This window comes from Desmodus rotundus, chromosome 2 (assembly GCF_022682495.2).
Source record: "Desmodus rotundus isolate HL8 chromosome 2, HLdesRot8A.1, whole genome shotgun sequence".
NCBI lineage: Eukaryota > Metazoa > Chordata > Mammalia > Chiroptera > Phyllostomidae > Desmodus > Desmodus rotundus.
Genome location: NC_071388.1, coordinates 87,325,896 through 87,349,629, shown reverse-complemented (window position 1 = coordinate 87,349,629; position 23,734 = coordinate 87,325,896). Strand labels below are relative to the sequence as shown.

Below are 23,734 nucleotides of genomic sequence, written 5' to 3'. Positions count from 1 at the left end.
TGATTATCTTCATACAGTTTTTATTTATAAAATCAATATGTCTTCCTCCCCAAAATTATCAAAGTGATTTGGTAGTAAGATTTTTTACAATTTGATAGCTAGATTTAAAAATTTGATAGTATGATTTGTGCTATTGTAAATAAAATTTTTAAAGATTTTATTTATTTATTTTTAGAGAGAGGGGAAGGGAGGATGAGAGGGAGAAAAATATCAATTGTGCTTGCCTCTCACACTCCCCCGGAATTGAACTGGTGACCCTTTGGTTTTCAGGCCGGCACTCAGTCCACTGAGCCACACCGGCCGGGGCTATCACAATAAAATTTAAGTTTCATTCTGGAAGGTTTGCTAGAGAGTAATCAATTATGCGTAACAATTGTGGCCATAATAGCAAAACACTGAAGTGAACTCTGTAAGTCAGGTAATCACCTTAAGTAAGAATTTTTGTACTTTAGTGAATTTTAGGTGTTTTGCTTGTGATAGTTTCTATTAAAAACTCACAGTTCATTTATAATTTTTGTTTACTTATATATTTGAACTATTGAATCTTGTACTTCTTTGTGTGTGTGTGTATATATAATGTATAGAATGAACATATTTATAACACATTTGGTTCATTTATATTTTATCTTTTATATTTTATCATAAACTTGTTTTATTACCACAATAAATCTTATTGGCATACATAGTTACAAATTTTTTGTGTGTATGTGAGGGGAACTTTTAAGATCTGCTATTTTAGGACCTTTCAAATATGCAATTTAAGTATAGTTACCATGCTGTATATTACATCCCCTGACTTATTTTGTAACAGGAAGTTTGTAAGAACATAAACTTTTTTTAAACTAACATTTACATATTATAAGTCTAATTTTGACCAACTACACATGCAATCAGAGTAGTGTTCTTTGTGTGGGGGGTTTTTGGGTGGTCATTCATTTATTCAGCAAACATCGTCAAAGTCTTTTGTGAGCTTGAGGTTGTGCTGGGTGCAAAGCATAGAAAAAATAAAGATTAGTTTTAGTTTTGAGGAACATAATACCTACTAGGAGAGACATTTGATACTTGTACACTGTGTGTGTTTATATGTAAATGGATTATCTTTGCATGCATCATTTTGTCTGATTTTTTCAGTGACCCCGTGGGTTATGTTTTATCATTACTAATTTAGAGCTAAGGAAATGTCACAACTGGACAAGGGATCAAATATTATGGCTCCAAGTTCTTTACCAATTCAAATTCCATGTTCCTCCCCCATATCTCACTCTTTATTATAGACCTCCATTTGTTACGTTGTCTCATTTTCATGAAAGAGTAGATGCTGTCCTGGGCCTCGCAGTCACAGGGGTTTGATTGCTCACATATCTTCCTTTGTTGCACACAAGTCTGTTTCTGGTCCAGTTTCCAGATGTAATGTGAGGATTGAGATCCAGTGTGTCCAAGATGGCACAGTGAGTTTCCCCAGACACAATTGGCCTGAGGTACAGCAACTCAGAGAGTGCTGTAGTGTGGCATGAGATTAATGAAGTTCATACTCTTCAGCAGTGAAAGGCCCTCCCCGCCAAGACGAGGACAAATTTGCCCCTGGAAAAGTCCAGGTTGATGCAGGCATTATTACTTTTGGAAGAATTTCAGCTAGGGATTTCTAAGGTCTCTTTCAACTTAAAGATTTTATAAAAGTTTGTGATTCTTGGAGTCTTAAATGTTGTTTATCTGTATAATACAGATAAGTTAATATATGGCCCTGTTACTTGATCTTAGACAACAGACATTACTTATTTTGTTTTTTTTTTTTGGCTTTGAGTTCTTTAACTTTAGTAGAAAAGTAACTGTCAGATTTATATACACACAAAATTTCTGCACATCAGGACTAAAGATGGATGTAAAATGGTCAACAAAGTTCTTTAAGGGAGATAGAACTAAAGTGTCTGTTTCGAGATCTTCGTTCTTCATGAAAACTGCTTTGCCATAGACTGACAATACTCAAAGGAGCCCAAAGACATGGAATTGGAGTCACCCTGCTTTCTTTGGAGCAGCATGGTCCTTTTAAAGTTACTCAGGGACACTAACGTTATGGCCTGCTGTTGAATACTCTGCAACACTATTCTTCTGTGGCAGTCTTTTTATTGCTTAGGGGTGCTCCCTACTCCCTCACTTGCATTGTTCTTTAAACCAGTGAAGTAAAATAAATAAACAAACAAATCATTGAAGTGTATAGATGACTATAGGATGACATTTAGTTATTTAACATTATGCATTTTCATGCAGGCAACTGGGTAGAATTTTACAAATACTTCAGATTCTTAAAAGAAAAGGAGTTTATGCAACTATTCATTTCATTTCCTCATTCCCAAAGCATTTTTCATGTAAATACATGTTGAGGGAATATGTACTTAATGTGTGTTTTTACTAGGTAATAATAACATATTAAATACTCCAGCAAATTTCAACCTTTTTCATCTCATGGCACATATATGTAAACTACTAAAATTCTGTAGCACACCAAAAAATAGATTCTGGGGTTGGCAAAACTTTTCTGTGAAGGGCCTGATAGTAAATATCTAGTTACAGTCAGTCTTGTTTGCATATTCCTACTTTCCTTCATATATATGTAAATATATATGTATATATTTATAATCCATTAAAATGGAAAAAACATTCTTAAGTCTTAAGCTGTACCAAAAACAAGCTGCTGGCCAAATTTGGCACACAGGCTGTATATTACCTATACTTGGCAAGACTCTTTGGAGCATGTAGATTTAGACTCTTCCCTCTGCCTGAGTGAATAGCTTTTTTAATATGTCTTAAGACATTTTGGTTTCCAGGAATGATCTATAGGTATCCACCTACCTCTTGCTGAAAATGTGATGCCTTTCTAAATATGAAGGTATCAGAGAATAGTGAGCTACTGTAGGTATGAGGCAAAAGTTAAATGAGGTGTACAGAGCATCTTTTCATGTCTATTGGCCATTTCTATGTCCTCTTTGGAGAAGTATCTATGCAAGTAATTTGCTTAGTTTTTCAATGGATTGTGTGGTTTTTTTTAGTGTTGAGTTTATAAATTTTTTATAAATTTTGAAAATGAACCTGTTAGCAGATACATGATTAGAGAATATGTTCTACCATACAGATGGCCAATAGACATGAAAAAGAGGCTCAAGATCACTAATCATCAGAGAAAGACAAATTAAAACCACAATGAGATATCAACTCATGCTTCTCAGAATGGCTATCATCAGTAAATCAACAAACAAGTGCTGGTGAGGATGTGGAGAAAGGGGAACTCTTTTGCACTGTTGGTAGGGGTACAGATTGGTGCAGTCACTATGGAAAACAGTATGGAGATACCTCAAATAATTAAAAATGAATCTGCCTTATGACCCAGCTAATTCACTTCTGGGAATATATCTGAAGGAACCCAAAACACTAATTTGAAAGAACATGAACACCCCTATGTTCACTGCAGCATTATTTACAATCACCAAGATATGGAAGCAGCCCAAGGGTCCATCAGTAGATGAGTATATAAAACAACTATGGGACATTTATACAATGAAATGGTACTCGGCTGTAAAAAAGAAGGAAATTTTATCCTTTGAGACAGTATGGATGGACCTGGAGAACATTTTTGTAAATGATATTAGACAGTCAGAGAAAGACAAATGCTATATGATTTTACTCATGTGGAGTCTAATGAACAAGCTGAAATAAAAAGCAAAACAGAGACAAACTCGTAGATGGAGACAGATGACAGCTAGTGGTGGGGGAGATGGGGGTTGGAGGGATGGAGCAAAAAGGAAAATGACTCATGGACAGTAGTGTGTTGTTATTAGGAGGGAGAGGTATAAAGGGACTAAATAATAATGGCAAAAAATAGAATAAAGATTAAACTAAAAATATTATCAATGGCTGGACTTTTTGTGGACAGACCTCATATGTTTTAGTTGTAAAAAATATTTTTCTTTTGCATTTTGCATTGGATGTTGTCAAATCTTTCTTATTGGGTCAAAAGTCTTCTCAGCAAAATAATTTCCCAGGTTTTAGCAGTGACAAACATACATTATGAACTTACAGTTAGACATTTCAATATTACCAATTTATGTGATTGCATCATATTTATTATCAGTTTATCCTATAACACATATTGTCCAGCTATATATGCATGAGAATACAATATATTAGGTAAAAAAATTAAAAATGGATCTCCCTTATGACCCAGCAATTCCACTTCTGGGAATATATCTAAGTAAACATGAAACCCTCATTCAAAAGAATATATGCACCATATGTTCACTGCATCATTACTTACAAGTCACAATTTGGGAGCACCCCAAACTCCTTTCAGTAGCTGAGTGGATAAAAAAAGCTGTGGTACATTCAGAAATCCACCCCATGAAGATAGGCAGGCAAAGCAGAGCACCCTGAAATGCAGAAACAAACAAAAAGAGTTACCTAAAATGGGGAGACAAAGAAAGAACCCCCAATCAAAAGGAATGGAAGAATCCCCAGTAAAAGAGCTAAGTGAAATTGAGTCAAGCAGTCTATTAGACATAGAATTCAAAAAAATGGTTTAAGGGTGCTCAAGGAATTCAGTGACAATTATAAGGAACTGAGTGGAAACTTTTAACAACATGAAAAGGAAATAGAAACTACAAGCAGGAACCAGGAAGAAATGAAGAACAATATCTGAAATAAAAAATACACCAGAAGGAATTACAAACAGACTGGATGAAGCAGAGGACCAAATCTGTGAGCTGGAAGACAGGGTAGAAAGAAATACCCAGGTAGAGCAACAAAATGAAAAAAGACTAAAAAAATATGAGGATAGCTTATGGGAACTTCAGGACAAGATGAAATGTAAAAACATTCAAATCATAGGAATACCAGAAGGAGAAGAAGAGGAGCAAGGGATAGAAAACCTGTTTGAAAAAATAATGACAGAAAACTTCCACACTTGGAGAGCAGAAAAAACAGGCAAGATCAGGGAGCACAGAGGGTCCCAATCAAGATGAACCCAAAGAGGCCCACTCCAAGACACATCATAATTAAAATGCCAAATATTAAGGCAAAGAGAGGATCTTGAGAGCAGCTAGGGAGAAACAGATAGTAACATACAAGGGAGATCTGATAAGGTTAACAGCTAATTTTTCAACAGAAACACTACAAGCCAGAAGAGAATGAGAAATATTCCAGGTAATAAAAAGCACAGGCCTGCAACCAAGACTACTCTACCCAGCAATGCTCTCAATTAAAATGGAAAACAAAATAAGGAGTTTCCCAGACAAAAGAAGTTTAAAAGAATACACCTCCACCAAAGCAGCATTGCAAGACATACTAAAGGGACTGCTTTAAGAAGATGAAGGTATATATATAGAGAGAGGAACAAAAGTACAAAAGGAAAAAATGGCAATGAATAAGTATCTATCAATAGTAATCTTAAAGGTAAATGGCTTATATGCTCCAATCAAAAGACATAGGGGAGCTGAATGGATAAGAAAACATGACTTGCACATATGTTCCCCACTAGAGACCCAGTTCAGAAACAAAAGACCTACACAGACTGAAGGTGAAGGGTTAGAAAAAAATATTCCAAGCAAATGGACAGGAAAAAAAAGACAGGGTAGCAATACTTATATCAGACAAAATAGATTTCAAAACAAAGCCCCAAAAAAGAGACAAAGAAGGTCATTTCATAATTCTAAAGGGAAGAATCTATCAGGAAGCTATAAACATTGTAAACATAGGTGCACCCAACATAGGAGCACCAAAATATATAAAGATAATCTTGGAGGACTTCAAGAAAAATATAGACAGCAAAACACTTATCGCAGGGCATTTTAACACCGCACTGTCAACAACAGGTCTTCCAAACAAAGAATTGACAAGGATATTATGGCACTGAATGACAACCTAGATCAAATAGACTTAATTGATATATACAGGACCATTCACCCAAAAGAAGCAAAATACATAGTCTTTTAAAATGCACATGGAATATTTTCAAAGATAGACCACATAACAGGACACAAAACAAACCTCAACTGGCAGACTGTGCAGGCGGGGCTGTCTGTGGCGAAGAGGTGGGCTCTGCAGGCAGGGCTTGCTGAAGGCGAAACTGAGACTCAGAGTTGACTGAGGACTACAGCAGTTGCCACGGTGGGAGAAACCCCCAGTCCCACACAAGAGTTCGTAGGAAAGTGGGCTAGAGATGAGTAGGTGAGCTGCACTGTTCCCTCTCTGGCCCCTCCCCCACAGGCAGTGCCACAGTGCAGCAAAGAGGGTTGCCCTGCACTGGTGAATACCTAAGGCTCTACCCGCTTACAATTTATCAGGTGCACCAAGACAAAGAACTATGGCCCAAATGAAAGAACAGAGCAAAACCTCAGAAAGAGAACTAAGCAGGGAGGAGATTGCCAACCTATCTGATGAAGAATTTAAAGCCCTGGTAATCAGAATGCTCACAGATCTGACTGAGCTTGGTCAAAAAATGAAAAAACAAATGAAAGATACCCAAAACGAAATAAAGCAAAATATCCAGGGAACCAATGGTGACAGGAAGGAAAACAGAACTAAAGCAACGATTTGGAGCAAAAGGAAAAATTAAACATCCAACTGGAACAGAATGAAGAAACAAGAGCTCAAAAAAGTGAAGAATCTTACAAATGGCTGGGACAACCTATAACATACCAATATCTGAATTATAGGGGTGCCAGAAAGAGAACAACAACAAGATATCGAAAACTTATTTAACAAATAATGAAGGAAAGCTTCCCCATTCTGGTGAAGGAAATAGACTTCTAGAAAGTCCAGGAAGCCCAGAGAGTCCCAAAGAAGTTGGACCCAAAGAGGAGCACACCAAGGCACATCATCATTAAGCTACCCAAGATCAAAGATGAGGAGAGAATCTTAAAAGCAGCAAGAGAAGAGGAGACAGTTACCTACAAAAGAGTTCACATAAGGCTATTAGCTGATTTCTCAAAAGAAACCTTGCAGGCAAGAAGGGGCTGGAAAGAAGTATTCCAAGTCATGAAAGGCAAGGATCTACATCCAAGATTGCTCTATCCAGCAAAGCTTTCATTTAGTTAGAATGGAAGGGCAGATAAAGCGCTTCTCAGATAAGGTCAAGTTAAAGGAGTTCATCATCACCAAGCCATTACTATATGAAATGTTAAAGGGACTTATGTAAGAAAAAGAAGATCAAAAATAGGAACAATAAAATGACAACAAACTCACAACTATCAACAAATGAAGCTAAAAGAAAAGAAAAACAACAAAAACAAAAACTAAGCAAACAACCAGAACAGGAACAGAATCAGAGAAATGGACATACATGGAGGGATTTCAGTGGGGAGGGGGAAGGGAGGAATAGGGAGGTCAAAAAATGAAAAAAGGTACAGAGAAGAAGCAGCATATTTAGTAGGCATAAAATAGGGAGAGATAAAAATGGTATAGAAAACGGAGAACTCAAAGAACTTATATGTACAACCCATGGACATGAACTAAGGGGGGAGGGAATGCTGGAGGGTTGAGGGGGTAGGGAGGAGGGGGAATAAAGGGGGAAAACTATAATAGCATAATCAGTAAAAATACTTTAAAAACAAAAGAAGACAAGCCTCAAAAAATTCAAGAAAATTGAAATCATATTAAGCATTTTCTTGGACCACAAGGACCTGCAACTAAAAACCAACCTCAAGAAAAAAACTTAAAAACATTCAAATACATGGAGACTGAATAACATGTCTTTAAACAATGAATGAGTAAACAATGAGATCAAGAAAGAAATCAAAATGTTTCTGGAAAGAAATGAAAACACACAATAACACAAAGCCTATGGGACACAGAAAAGGCAGTCCTGAGAGAAAAGTTCATAGCAGTACAGGCCTACCTAAAAAAGAAACATTTCAAATAAACAACCTAACCCTACATCTACAAGAACTGGAGGAACAACAACAAACAAAGCCCAGAGTGAAGAGAAGGATGGAAATAATCAAGATCAGGGTAGAATTCGATGACCTAGAGAGTAAAAGAACAATCCAAAAATAAATCCTGGAGCTGGTTTTTTGAAAAGATAAACAAAATCAACAAGCCTTTAATCATATTCATCAAGAAAAAAAGAGAGATGACCCACATAAATAAAATTAGAAACAAAAAAGGCAAAATTACAACTGATACCATGGAAATACAAAGGGTGTAAGAAATTACTGTGAATAAATACATGCCAAGAAATTTGAAAACCTGGGTAAAATGGACAAATTTCTAGAAACCTATAATCCTCCAAAACTGAGTCAAGAAGCAGCAGAAAACCTGAATAGACTGATATCTGCTAGGGAGAATGAAGCAGTAATCAAAAATCTCCTGGCCCAGAGATTCTCCCTGGGCCAGAGAGATTCACAGGAGAATTTTACCAAATGTTTAGAGAAGAGCTATCATAAATTCTTCTCAAACTATTCCAAAAAATCCAAGGAGAAAGAAGACTACCAAACTCTTTTTATGAGGCCAGTATTATCCTAATTCCAAAACTGTATAAAGACACAGCAAAGAAAGAAAACTACAGGCCAATATTGCTGATGAACATAGATGCTGAAATCCTCAACAAAATATTGGCAAACCATAGCCAGCAATACATTAAAAAGATCATACACCATGATCAAGTGGGATTCATCCCAGGAATACAAGGATGGTACAATATACACAAATCAGTAAATGTAATACATTACATAATCAATACAAAAGATAAAAACCACATGATCATATCAACAGGTGCTGACAAAGCATTTGATAAAGTACAGCACCCATTTATGATAAAAACACTCAGCAAAGTGGGAATAGAGGGAGCATTCCTCAACATAATAAAGGCCACATATGAGAAACCTACAGCCAACATTATACTCGACGGGCAAATTTAAAAGCTTTCCCCCTAAGATCAGGGTGTCTACTTTCACCACTTCTATTCAACATAGTATTGGAAGTTCTAGCCAAAGTGATCAGACAGGAAAAGAAATAAAATGCATCCATATTGGAAAGGAGGAAGTAAAGCTGTCACTGTTTGCAGATGACATGATAGTGTACATAGAAAAAAGTTGTGGAACATTTACACAGTGGATTGCTACTTGGTTGTAAAAAAGAAGGAAATTTTTAACCTTTGTGACTGCATGATGGACCTGGAAAACATTATGTGAAGTGACATCAGCCAGTCAGAGAAAGATAAGTAGCATGTGATTTCACTCATATGTGAACTCTAATGAACCAAATAAACTAACAAAGTAGAAACAGATTCATAAATAGAGAACAGACTGACAGATGTCAGAAGGCAGGAGGGTTGGGGGAGGTTGAAAAAGGTAAATGGAGGCTACATGGTGATGGAAGGAGATGACTTGGGGTGGCGAACATACAATACAATATGCAGATGATGCATTACAGAATTGTACACCTGAAACCTACATAATTTATTAACTAATGTCACTCCAATAAATTCAGTAGGGAAGGAAAAAATTTCTAAGTATTAAAAGGTAAGGAATTTCTTCTGAGGAATAAATTTTTCTGACTTATCAGCTGGATGCAACTTATTGTATGAATCTTTCTTACTAATTATGTATCTTGGGAGTATGTAATCTTCTTAAAGAGTATGTTTTATTATACTTTAAAATGATAATGTGACTTGATTATGTTCTTTTTTTTTTTTCAGAAAGTATCTGTATGTCACATCTTCTTTTAAAGGAGCATTTAAAAATGAAGTTAAAAAGGCAGAAGAAGCAGTAAAGATTGGTATGTAGTTACTGTGGCCTGCATCATTATTGTTCATTCATTCTACAAACATGAATTGTGTACATGTTCTAAGATACATACTGCAGTAGCATTGTAGCAACCACAATAAATCAAACGTTGTTTTTACCTCTAAGGAATTTTATAAAACATTTTCCCATCTCTGGTTTTGTTTAATTATTATGTTATTTATTATTATAAGTATGATGCAAATTTCAAGTATGCACTTAGAAGTGGATTGGTGTATTTTAGAAACCCTTGTTTTCATTGATGCTGAGTTCGATTTTGGAGACTAGTGTTGCATCCACTTTGAGAAGGAATATTCTACATATTCTCTTCTCTCACAGTAAGGGCACAGCCATCCTTTCCCAGTGATCCAGGAGGAGGAGGAGCTCTACATCGAAAGTTATGGATTTAGGTAGTTTTCAGTTAGCCAAACATTCAGTAATGACTTTTTAACTTGTATTTATATATTTATGCCTGTTAAGTTGCCAAGTCTAAGAGGAAGTACAGTGTGGCTACCTACACTTAGAATGTTTAAGATCTATGGATGGAATATGGGATTTTCTGAGATGATTATTTGTAAGCCTTTCTCCCTGGTCATGGCTATATATATATAGAATGCTCACTTAAAATTGCTTGAAGGAATTTCATGGTATTAATAGTTACCTTGCTTCTGCTTCTAGCTGAACTCACGTTGAAAGATGCACAAATCAAGGTAAATCAGCCTGATAGAACTTCCTTCGTTTTTCCCACCCAGGTATGACATAGATAATAATCTTCTTAAATGGCAGTGTTCTTTGCTTTTTCCTTAATACAGTTGTCTTTTATCTTTTACTCCCTAAACTTTTAAATGCAGACAAGCTCAGATGATTAAGTTGATTTTTCGCACAGGTAAACAGAATAGATGAATGCAGAGAAAGGAGACAAAAGTCAGCAAGTGGGGGAAGGCTGAGGCAGAGCAAAGATGAATGAAACATGGGATGAATTGGGAACAATGGGAAGAGAATCACAGCTTGTTTAAAATTAAAAGAAAAGGAATATGGGAAAAGGAGAAAAGAATGTAAAGCTATTAGATAAAAAAAAATAGCCTATCAAGTCTCCTTGAAAATATCTTTTCAAGTTATAGCTCCCTACGGACCTAAATAAATGGGCAGAGCGGGGAGAAGACTAATAAGCAATTCTTCTTCCTAGTGCTGGGAATTATGTGCTATAATGATGAATATTAATAACAATACTTCCAGCTTACAAAGCTCTTTTCTTATGAGGTGCTCCATGCAGTCATAAACATTCTCTGTAGTCCTTGCAATATACCCACAAGTAAGATAGGTTATAAAGAACTATTATTATTAATTATAATGTATGGCAACTAAGAAAAAAAGAATATTGATTGCTGAAGGACATGTATTGTAAGTTTGCTAACTTTTACCAAAAATATGGAACAAAGCTTTCTACATGGTGAATCATTACACAACACGCTTGCATACATACAAAGGGATAAGTATGTATTTGGAGAAGAAAAGGTCTTACTTCACTTTTCCTTCATCCTCTTCTACAGATTCAATTTATCAATTCTTTTCATGATTTTCCCTGAAACTTTCAAAGACCAGGGCTGTGCCTGATGAAGAGCTCTTATATCTAATGGTCATGATTGTGGGTGAAATCAGAGTAGCAAACTGTAATACCCCGAGCTATCCATGCCTTTCCCCAAATTCTCTTACTTTATATATATATTTATACACACACACACACACACACAGTAAGGAAATCAATTTCCTTGGCTTTATGTATTTGAGAGACAAGAGAAACAGATTCTCTCTAATGGGTCAGGACCTTGCTTTCCTGTGGCCTTAACCTTGAGCTCTCACTCTTTGCTCTGCGCTGTGAGCGTACTGACAAGAAGGGCAGGGATGTCTTTGACCAGCTTGCTTCACTGCTCTGTTGCACCCTGGGTTTTTTTTGTTTTGTTTTTTGTTTTTAACACAGAGAAGAGAGGAAAGCAGAATGACCTGGGCATTTGACATCTTAAATTCCTCTTGTCAGTTGAGTGGTTGAATTTGAAGTGAAGTGAAATACTTACCATTTAATTTTTTTACTTCTAAGTTAGTGCAAATCATGTTCAGTCAGTGCTATGCCCATCAAATGGGATACCCATTTTCTATTTCCAGTGGATGGAGAATATTAAAAGTGCATTTCAACAAATATATTTCCCTAATTATGCTATTACAGTTGTCCAAAATTTTATCCCCTTTGCCCCCCTTCACCTGGTATTCCTCATTCCCTCCAGCAATCACCCCCTGTAGTTCATGTCCATGGCTCATGTATATAATTCTTTGGCTATTCCATTTCCTATACTGTTCTTAACACCCCCCTGTCTATTTTGTACCTATCAATTGGTACTTCTTAATCACTGTACCTTTTCCCCCATTCTGTCCCTTCTCCTTCCCAACTTATAACTCTCCAAGTGAGCTCCATATCTATGATTCTGTTTCTGTTCTGCTTGTTTGCTTAATTTGTTTTTTAGATTCAGTTGTTGAAAGTTGTGAATTTGTTGCCATTTTAATGTTCATAGTTTAGATCTTCTCTTTCCTAAATAAGTCCCTTTAGCATTTCATCTAATAATGTTTTGGTGATGATGAACTCCTTTAGCTTTACCTTGTCTGGGAAGCACTTTATCTGCCCTTCCATTCTAAATGATAGTTTTGCTGGATAGAGTAATCTTGGATGTAGGTCCTTGCTTTTCATGACTTTGAATACTTCTTTCCAGCCTCTTCTTGCCCACAAGGTTTCTTGTAAAAATCAGCTGACAGTCTTATGGGAATCCCCCTGTAGGTAACTAACTTCTTTTCTCTTCCTGCTTTTAAAGTTGTCTGTTTATCTTTAACCTTTGACATTTTAATTATGATGTGTCTTGGTGTAGTCCTCTTTGGGTCCATTTTGTTTGGGACTGTCTGTGCTTTCTGGACTTGTATGCTTATTTCCTTCAACAAATTAGGGAAGTCTTCTTTCATTATTTTTTCAAATACATTTTCAATTTCTTGCTCTTTCTCTTTTCCTCCTGGCACCCTGTTGATTTGAATGTTGGTACATTTGAATTTGTCCCATTGGCTCCTTAGCCTATCCTTGTTTTTTTGGATTCTTTTTTCTTTTTGCTGTTCTGAGTAGATCTTTTTTCTTCCTTAAGTTCCAAATCATTAATTTGAGTCTTGACTTCATTCACTACATTGTTGGTTCCCCATAAGTTTTTGTTTATTTCACTTAGTGTAACCTTCATATTTGCCTGGGTCTTTCTTATGCTGTTGATGTACCCAATGAGTTCTTTGAGCATCCTGGTAACCAGTGTTTTGAACTCTGCATCTGATAGATTGCTTATCTCCATTTTGTTCAGTTCCTTTTCTGGAATTCTCTTCTGCTCTTTCATTTGAGCCATGTTTCTTTGTCTCCTCATTTTGGCAGCTTCCCTGTGTTTGTTTCTATGTATTAGGGAGAGGTGCTTTGACTCCCTATCTTAGCAGTGTGGCCTATTGTGGAAAATTACACCAAGAAATAGGATGGGGCAGAGCCTTTGGTAATCACCTGGGTGGGGCAACTTGTGTAAACCAGGTTCATGGAGTCTCAGCTATAGTGTTGACACTCTGTGGCTCTGCGTGTGGGCGGGCTCAGAAAAATGATAATGCCTCTGCCTAGCCTCTGGAGTTTTGTCCAGGAGGAAGCTGTTCCCTGGCACACTCTCTGTTGCCAGACACTTCAGTTTCTCCCTGTATACCACTGGTGCCCTTCCAGCTGCGGCCCTAGTGCTGGAGCCCAGAGGGTGTGAATCTGCGTAAGTCCTAAGTTTGTTGCAGGCCATTTAAGAAAAGACACTTAAGAATCCTGCAGTTTCTTCCACTGCCCCAACCCCTGCTGGTCTTTACATCCAGAAGTTATGGGGACTTATCTTCCTGGCACTAGAACTCTGGTCTGGGTGGTCTGGTGTGGGGCTGGGATCCTTTGCTCCCGAGGTATCCCTCCCCATTTTTGTCCACTGCGCATGGGTGTGGGGCTGCCATTTTGTGTCTCCATGTCTCAACATCTCCACACCTTCTCCCTGTGTGGATGAATGTGGTTTCTTTAATTCCTTGGTTGTTGGACTTTCATACAGCTTGACTTTCTGACAATTCTTTTGGTGATAGTTGTTTTATAGTTTAGTTGTAATTTTTGCTATGGTTGCATGAGGCGGCAAGCCAGGTTTACCTGTGTCTCCATCTTGACTGGAAGTCCTCTAAAAGTATATTTCTATTTGTGAAATAATGATGGATTCTTTTTCTGTCTCGTTAGAGGGAGTGTATTAGAGACAGGGTAGTGCATAGACCAAATGTATCAAATTAAAAGAGAAGAAAGACAGACAGGACTGGTATTGAGGCACTCTTGAGAGGGAGAAAGTTTAGGATGTATCAGAAACTTTATATAAAGGAGGCATTTTCTTTTGTCTCCTGACCAAATTTTTTAATTTCATATATATTTTTTTTTCCTGAAGGAAACCTTATGTGATTCAGCATTTTCTGTTCTCACAGCTGGAAGCCAGAGTGTGGGTACATTGACTGACTTTCCCAAGCTTTCAGGAAGTTAGTGTGAAAACCTTTGTGGTTACAGGGAGCACTGGTTCTTTCTCAGAAAGGCAGAGAGGACATCAGAATTTGTGCAAGAAGAGAACTGTGGGCTAGAATTTAGTTTGTCTTCTTAGCTATTGGAAGTAGTCATTTATCAAGTATTTATTATCTACTGTGGTAAAATTGCATTAGGCAATGTGACCTATCACTGCTACCCTTGTGAAACATTCATATAATAGGATAATAAATATGAACTCAGCCTTCGTTAGTTTAATGGCATAATGTTCTGTCCTAGCCAAATGCTCTTCTCCAGGATATAATACAGAAAGCTTTGGAAGATGTGGAAGCAAAGCATAAGATTCTTCAAGAGAAACGGAGGTAAGACATAAGATTTTCTGTTTACCAGAATCTTCTGTGCTATACTAAAATTCTGATATCTGAGTAGGTAAGCAGATATGGTGGTTTTATGAAAAATTCTCTTTCTCAGCCTGTGACAACTTATGACATTAAGCATCACATGATTAAAATCACCTAACCAACATAATCAATATAAAGTATTTATAAAAAATATTTGCAGGTAATGTATGTTTACATAATGTTCAAACTTCTGAATACAGAGTAAAAAATTAGTCCAGTGTCTGATGAGATGAAGAAGTGACTTTCCCAGGGGATCCGCTGACAACTTTACTTTCCCTGTGTCCTTTGCCAATTAAACTTTGGAAAGTTGGTCCTGGTTTCTTCCATTTTCTAGTACTTACTAAAATTTAAGATAGAAAATATTTCAAGTAAATTTATCACGTATGTGTGGTTTAGATAAAAATAGTAAGCCTATGTTACAGCACCATTATTTATATTTGTAAGGTTGACTTGCTGTCCAGCTCAAGTGTTTAAAGTTAAACTGAAAATAATTGCTGCTGTTCAAGTAAGGTCAGACTTTAAAAATTGCATTAGCTTTGAGAAACGAATTTTTAGGGAAGTATTACTAGTTTTCAGCATTATATTTCATGAACCACAAAGTGTTATGTAATCAATCATCACTTTCACAAAACTTTAAATTTGAAATGTTAATTATGCATTTATCAAAATAATTTTAAATAAATGACATAGAAATCTTCATAGAAAAGCAAAGGCCTCTTTAAAGTCTTCAGGAAGAAAAAGCTTGTTGATGACTTGTTTGAAGTCACAATGATATGCATGAAATGTAACCAGCCTATATTTTATTAATAATAATTCCAGTTGGTGTGAAAGTTTTATAGTGAAAGGCTTTTTAAAAAAAATTGAAGACAGTCAGTATGCCACTTAATATCACAGAGTGATTATGTCATATCCTGTAACACCCTGTTTTGGGATTCCTTACATAGTATTCTTTCGTTAAAGAGAGGGGATCTAATTATTGAGTAGATTTATTTTGAATAGACATTTTTGAGAAAAAGTTCAATTCACATATATTTAACCCTACATGTTAAAAATTCATAAATATGAACCCATGTTAATAACTTCCTCACAAAGTCTATGTACTCTGTATCATATCCACAGAAAAGGGCTGATAGAAGGTTTTGTTTTTTTTTTAAAGATTTTATTTATTTATTTTTAGACAGAGGGGAAAGGAGGGAGAAAGAGAGGGAGAGAAACATCAGTGTGTAGTTGCTTCTTGTGTGCCCCCTACTGGGGACTTGGCCCGTAACCCAGGCATGTGCCCTGACTGGGAATTGAACTGGAGACTCTTTGGTTTGCTGGCTGGCACTCAATCCACAGAGCCACACCAATTGGGCTGATAGAATTTTATAATTGTTCTTTAATGATAGATACATTTAATCAGTCCAGTAAGTATCTTATGTCAGTTGTAATAGCTCGTGGTCACAAATTAGAAAAGAAAAGGCCATTTTTGTGGAATGAAAGGAGCTGTAGGATGGGTGGAGGGGAGGAATTCTACTTACTACCATTCTTAGGAAAAGAAAATAGCAGTTGCTAAGCACCTAATCTGTTCCAGGTCCATATTACCATTATCTCTTTTATTCTTCATGGCATCCCATGTGACCAGATAGGTGTATTTCCATTTTTTAGATGAGACAGAAAGTCGAAGTGACTCATCCATAGTCACATGGTAACTACAAAGATAAATTTGTATTTGAAGCCAGGTCCGTATTTCTGGTTTTATGTCCTGGCACTTCTCAATAGCTCCAAACAGCCTTCTGTTACTATGGTGGTTTCTATCATATTCCATTTTACACGTTTAATAGAAAATCACATAACACATAGTAGAGTAGGACAGAGTTAGAGAAACAGGAGCTTATATTGGTTGTCCTTGTAAACTTTATTAACTTTGACTTTGGAAAAAGAACGAAAGCTGAAGAATATCTTCTGGCACATTCCGACCGATGTAGGACATTTGGAGGCTTGAGAACATGCTGGAAGTTAGAAATCCCGTCCAGTGTTAGAAATACCTGAATTTTAAAATAGCCAATCTACCATTTTTCAAAAGTGCTGCAATGTACATATTATACCAGTTAACATTTACAACTATTTTGGCATTTTCTAGTTCTTGTACATTTAAATTGGCAAACTTGTTTTTGAATCCAGGAATGCTTGTGTTTGACTGGTACAGGTATTGGCCATATGTTTATGCAAAACACTCGGCTATGCAGGGGTACTGAGCATACCCACTAGGTTTGCAAAATACCAGGTACCTTACATATAATTCCTTGATATTTGCCTTCTGAGTTTAATTATTAACACTTTTGTAAACTGTATATTTTTATTTAATAAAACCTTTTTCAAACTTTTCTGAATATAATGCTAGAGAATTAAAGAAAGCAAGGACACTTTCCCTGTTCTTTGGAGTGAACTTAGAAAACCAAAGCCAAGCTGGGATGTTCATTTACAGTAATAACCGCCTGATCAAGATGCATGAGAAAGTGGGACCGCAGCTGAAAATGAAATCCTTGTAAGTATGTTTTTGTTTTCAGAGGCACAGGCAGGAGGAGGGAGGTTGCTGTAAGATGCTGTCTCTGGAGTTAGATGAATGATTAATCATAATGGGAGCAGGTGTCACATCCTCTGTTCACCCTTCCCATCAACGCGCAGGCATTAATCTGCCTAATTTATAATACCAGTAGAGCTGTATGCCCGCCCTAAAGAAGAAGCTCAGTTTTGGAAATTTTTTTCAATGCATTTTCTGAGCAACTTGCTGTTTTAACATTCTTTGCACTATTTATTTGAGTTAAGTATTCAGGATTTTACCAATTTAAAAATAATGCAAGCATATGAAAGAAGTTTTAGAAAAGAAAAATCCATAGTCTTATAAAACAACCCTGTTAACATTTTGTGTAGCCCCTTCATGTATGAGTCCTTGCCAGTTAGCTGCATGAGCGTATATTTTTAACACTACAGCCTATTTGAATTCCAGAGCAAGACATTCTGGTGCTTTCCCAATGGTCTGAAACTCCACCAGCTGCTTTCATGAATTATGCAGAGTCCTGAAAGGAGATTATAGAAAGCACAGAGTTGGACAAGACAACTGTGACCAGTGGAATGGCTTAGGGGAAAGTTTTTCATCTTGCTTTCTCACTCTTAAAGAATTAGCAATTCACTCATATGTTCACTTAACAAGCATTTATACTGGAATATCATGTGTGCCAAGCATTGTACTAAACTCTGCAGACAAGATGGTGAAGACCTATTGCCATTTGCTAAGGAACTTACAGTCCAGTGAAAGGGACAAGTGTATAAATACATGTTTTTATTTTGTGTGGATACAGCAAGAATGACCTTTGAAAACATAAACTAGTTTACTGCCTTGCTTCAAACCCCAGTGCATGTAGAATAGAACTACTTACCACGGGCTTCCAGCCATCTGGTCTTTACCTGGCTCTGTGACACCCCCTGCCCCACCCATGCCCACCCTCTCTCTGCATTTCCCTCACAACAGCAGGCTTCCTGTTCATCAGACATCCTAAACTTGTTCTTGCCTTATGGGCTTGACCCTTGATATTTCCTCTGCCTAGAACCTTCTGTCTTTAGCTCATACTACTGGTCCTAGCATGTCACCGAGGCACTAGCTCTAGAGTCCCCTCCCAGGAAGGTCTTCCTGGACTGTCTAAATAAAATCAGCCCCTGCCATATCTATCCCTTTTTTTTTTTACATATTACAGCCTCTGATTTATTTTCTTCATCTCACTTATCACCATCTGAAATGATCTTATACATTCATCCATTTACTAGCATCATGCTTTGTCACCATTTAATAGAAGAGAAACTTCATAAACAGGGACATTGTCTTTCTGTTTGTTACTGTGTTCCTACTTTCTGGAATAGGGCCAGGTGCTCAGCTTGAATGAATCAATGAATGAATGAATGCTAGAGGCAAACATCAGGTGCAAAAAGACCACTTAGGAGGAACAATAAACCAAACCTGTCAGGCTTCCTGGGAGAAATGATGCCCTAATTTAGACTTAGCAAATGAATAGTGAAGGGAGGGCAGGTGAGAAGGGAAGGTGGTGAAAAACTTGATAGGCAGGGGCCCCAAATTGGGAAGGCTTTATTTGTACACCATGCCAAGGGCATTGGATTGGCCCTGAAGAGTTAGGAGTCCAGAGACTCTTTCCCCAAACAGATTATATCTCTAAGTTGAATATCCTAGTTGTTGTACATACATCACGAGGCCAAGAATGTGGGAAAAAATTGTGTTTATCCATCAGGCTAACAGGTGGATGCCTGTTACTCTCAGAAATAATCCAGCCCTTACGTTCCCTTAGGAGAACTCATTAGCACCCTGTGGACCTTTGCAAAGATGAGGAAAATTCCAACCTGACAGATGAAATGAGGATGAAGACAGTGACTCTCCAGCCACTTTCATTAAGGGGGTCATGTCAGTTTCTTGCAGCAAGGCATTGCTTGTGGTGTTTAATGCTAAGAGACCTCCTCTTCCTACCCCTACCCTGACTCCTCATGTAAGGTGATAGGTTTGGGAAAGGAGGCATATTAATTCAGTGATGATGTGCTAAAGCCTAAACATACCTGGGATCATCATAGATTTATGTAATAAGACACCATTGTAAAATAACGTGTTAAACTTTGACACGGTTCAGACCAAGTGAACAGATTTATTTTTGAAAAACTTGACTTCAAAATACTGGGTATATTTTCTTTTTATTTTTCTCTTGGCTAACTTTCATAAAATTTATGTGTATTTATTCCCCAGACTTGGTGCAGGCGTGGTTGGAATTGTTAACGTACCCTTGGAGATCATGGAACCATCACACAATAAGCAGGAATTTCTCAATGTCCAAGAATATAATCATCTTCTAAAAGTCATGGGACAATTCTTGGTCCAGTACTGTAAGGACACTGGGATCAGTGAGTATTCAATGGTCACAGTGAGAGGTGCTTAAAGGGGATCAATTTGCGTGATTTCTTTAAGCCAAAATGATTGCATTGATTCAGGTAACCACTAACCCAAAGCCCTGGAAGAGAGCTCCTGCATTAAAAACATGAGGGAGCCCTGGCCTGGGTGGCTCAGTTGGTTGGGCATTGTCCAGCAGACTGAAAGATCATGGGTTCGATTGTGGGTCAGGGCACATGCCTGCGTTGTAGGTTCAGTCCCCAGTTTGGGCGCGTGCAGGGGACAACCAATTGATGTTTCACTCTCACATTGATGTTTCTCTTTTTCTCCCCCCCCCCCCACCAGAAGCAATGAAAGAGCCAGTCTCAGAATAATCCCAGAATATTATGCAAAAAAAAAATAAAGCAGCAGATTAAAATTGTACTTGGAGGGCACTCAGAGAGCAGTATGCAGTGGCAGCTGATCACAGAGGAAGTTTGCTCCAGATAGGCTGAGAAACCCAGAAAGGGCATCTAAGACTCTACCGTGTTAAGAGTGCCCAGCCCATCTAGGCCTGAGTAGTTCCTATAGCACTGTTATATCATGCCATCGAATAATCATGTTGTCCCTGGATAATTATAGATATTTTAAACTGTGTTTTGAATATGTTAATTCCAGAAAGACTTTGATTAAAAATCACTAAAATAGATATATTTGGAAACTTAAAAAGATAAACATCAGTTATCTGGAAAATTTGAATTATGCAAATCACCTCACTCTCCAGAGATACCTGAACAATGAGGTGGCATTAATTAAATCAACTTCCTGTAACCTCTGGAGACACAGGGCTTCATTTATGGAAAGAAATAGGCTACTGTGTGTTTGTTCAATGATTTGCATGATGTATATGTAATTCATGTGTATCAAAATATACGTCTCTACCCTTGAGACAACTTAAAATCTAATTATTCTTCCTCTTGAGGTTGAAATGTTAGAATATTTTCTTTTCTTTTATACACACTCTGCTTGGTCCTAAAATTTTCTCATACAAGTGAAACAGAAATAGTGCAAGAACTCAGGGGAAAAAAATAAAAGTGAGAATGAAGTTGAGGGCACAGGTTTCCTGCCAAGTTGGGTTTTCATGTCTTCATCTAACACCTGCTCAGAGTGTGGTCTGTGGACCAGCATCCCTAGCTGAGAACTTGCTAGGAATTCAGAATGATAGGCCGCACCCAAGACCTCCTGGATTAAAATCTGCAGGTTAGCAAGATCTTCCAGGTTAACTGTGTGCTCATCAAAGTTTGAGAACTACAGGTCTGAAGAGTACAGCCATGGAGTTTTTGCTTAGCATAGGCATATGTTCTTCACATGTAGTCTTTTCTCAGACAGGTGTGACGTTACTATACTAAACACAGGAATGACTACATTGAAAGCTGTAGAAAGCATAAGAATATACAGAGTGAGGTAAAAATCAAGCACCTAGTTTATGGTCTTTAAATAATGCTGGCATAATATGGTATGGAAGGAAAATGTTAAGCATTTGAAAATTGTGTAACTTCTGATATTTTCTCTGTAATCTCTGTCATGTTTTCCTCATCCTTAGAATAAGGAATTAAGTCTGCAGAAAGAGTTAGACAGTAAATTTAAAGGAGACAGGAATTATCTCCATCTAGGTCACACTTAGACTCAGGACAGCCATACTCAATCCTGTGTGTGGGGGGAGCTTTCTTGAAGCTCCTTTGCCAGCCCCTGACAAGAGTCACACTCTCTACTCAAGGGTATCACTTGCCAGTATCACCTACTCCCTGTGTAACTCCCTATCCCTATCTTATCCACCTAATATTTTTTCAAAACCTTCTCAGTGGATGTAATAAAATTCAAAATAAATGTTACATTTTAATTTTAATTATTACTTGTTAATAACATATTCTTTTCCTAATTCCATAATTACCTATGACTTGATTTCAGGCTAGAGGGTGCTCTCACAAAAGATGTTGCTTTAGAAGGCAGGCACAGTGGAGAAAAGATAGTGAGCATGTGTGTGTGTTCACACGTCTCACAACTGCATCCCAAAACTTCATTATCAGAGTGAACCTAGTAATCAAAGTCAGAATTGGCAGTCTCTGGAACTCCGCTCAGGAGATTGACCTTCAAGGCCTTTGCTTATTAGTTCCCACAGGAACAACCAAAGTGTTAGGAAATGTTTGCCTAATACTCAGAAAGCCAGTATTACAGAACACACAATTTTAATGAAAAGTAGGTTGGGTAGGTTTTTTGCCTTATAAATAAAAGATGCAATCTTTGTATTTGCCATAAATCTGATCTGTTTCTATGGAAAATTGGGCCCTTGTAAAAAAATTGAATTGGCAGAAAGGGAAAAGGAGAGGTAATAACTTTGTGTCATTTATCAAATCTGCATTTCCTTTTGGCACAGCTCATGCTAAGAATCTAAATACTTTCCTTGTCTCTGTGTCTGACCTCACCTCACTCACTGTCTGATTCTGTGTTTTCTGAAGTTTTATGCATCCTTACAGTAAAACGGAAGTATTAACCATCAGTTTTTTGGAGCATGGAGAGAAGGAGAAGGGAAAGAGAGAGAAACATCAAATGAGATTTGAGATTGAACAGAAGCAATTACGTAGAAATTTATTACTAAACTTATCCAAAATGGATCGGAATATGGCTGATGTACTAAAATGAATCTATGACATAGTAAGCAAAACCTTTCAGAGCAGAACTCAAATTACAGAATTACAGGGACTCAGGTTGTCAAGGAGGCTAAAAATCATTTAATCCAATCACCCTCCCTCCCATGCTTTGTCCCCTCTATCTCACCCACCTCTGCCCCAGGCAAGTGGACTGCCTTTTGAAATGGCCTGAGTGAGGGAAAAGTTCTCCCGTGAAAGAAACGTTGCTACTTCTTCAGGCAGCCTGTGAATGTCTACACAACTGTATTAAGAAATACACTGTCATATTACAGTCAAATCTATTTCTCATGTATTCTTTCATTCATTCACCTGTGCTAGGCACGAAGTGTTACGGGACTACCAATCAGACATGGTCCACCCTCTCTGGGAATTTACACTCCAGCAGAGCTTATGACTTGACAATTAGAAATAGGATTGGTGTCCAACAGAGGACGAGTGCTGAGGGAGTCGGTGATTGGGAGCTCGCAGTCTGGAAGCCAGAGTAGGCCTCCCTGAAGAAGGGATATTCCCTAAAGGATGAGGAGGAGTTAGCCACCCAATTTAATTCTTCCTCCCAGGGGCCACGAATGATTACCCTCTAGATATTTGAAGACAAGTGTTCTGTCTCTCTCCAGTCTTGTTTTATTCTAACATTTCCAATTTTATTGCTATTTTTCATTTAACATGGCATTAAATATATTCACCAACTTAACATTATACTTTATAAAGTATATCACCTAGAAACAAAAATTCCAGATGAAACCTGAAAAAACTAGAATAAAATAGGATGATCATCTCTTTCTCTTAAGAAGTTATAATTCTATTGATACTGCCTAATATAGTAACTCTCAATAAGCACATTATTGACCCTCAGTGTCTTTATTCCTAATTAAAATTCTTAATAAAATTTTTAATGTGTATTCTTGTTAAGCCATAATTTTCTTGTATTTTTCTGGTGTTTTTGGACCCTTGTGTAGAACCATACATTTATTCTATTAATTTTATCACCTTATTGGGCCCATCCTGTCAGGTTGTCAAGGCCTTTTGGGAAATTTAATGTTGATTTCTAACTAATATGCTAGTTTTCCAGAGATGTTAAGCTTGGCCACTGTTTTCTCTATGACTTCATTCAAATCCTGTTTCACAGGATCAGGGAAATCAAGCCCCTAGCCCTCCGCTGGTGAGCTCCACTGAGGTAGAAATGGGACACTGGTGAGGACAATTAACCAGTTACAAATTTTCCTACTTACGCTATCACCTAACCCATATCAGCTTCTCAGTGTGTGTATAATTTTTAAAGTGAAGGATTATATTGTCCAGATTATCTAAAAAGTAGATAATGCTTTATGTCTTAGCTTGGGCTGAGATAGCAAAAGACC

General features: G+C 37.3%; 1 protein-coding gene across 1 annotated transcript in view; it reads left to right on the top strand.

The window, feature by feature from the left end:
- MORC1 (MORC family CW-type zinc finger 1) overlaps positions 1–23,734 on the top strand; it is a 156,393-nt gene that overhangs the window by 51,959 nt on the left and 80,700 nt on the right. Inside the window, exons 9-13 of the mRNA XM_071220772.1 lie at positions 9,683–9,762; positions 10,446–10,504; positions 14,644–14,726; positions 17,149–17,292; positions 19,549–19,703. Coding sequence (XP_071076873.1) covers positions 9,683–9,762; positions 10,446–10,504; positions 14,644–14,726; positions 17,149–17,292; positions 19,549–19,703 — 521 coding nt within the window. The remainder of the gene's footprint in view (positions 1–9,682; positions 9,763–10,445; positions 10,505–14,643; positions 14,727–17,148; positions 17,293–19,548; positions 19,704–23,734) is intronic.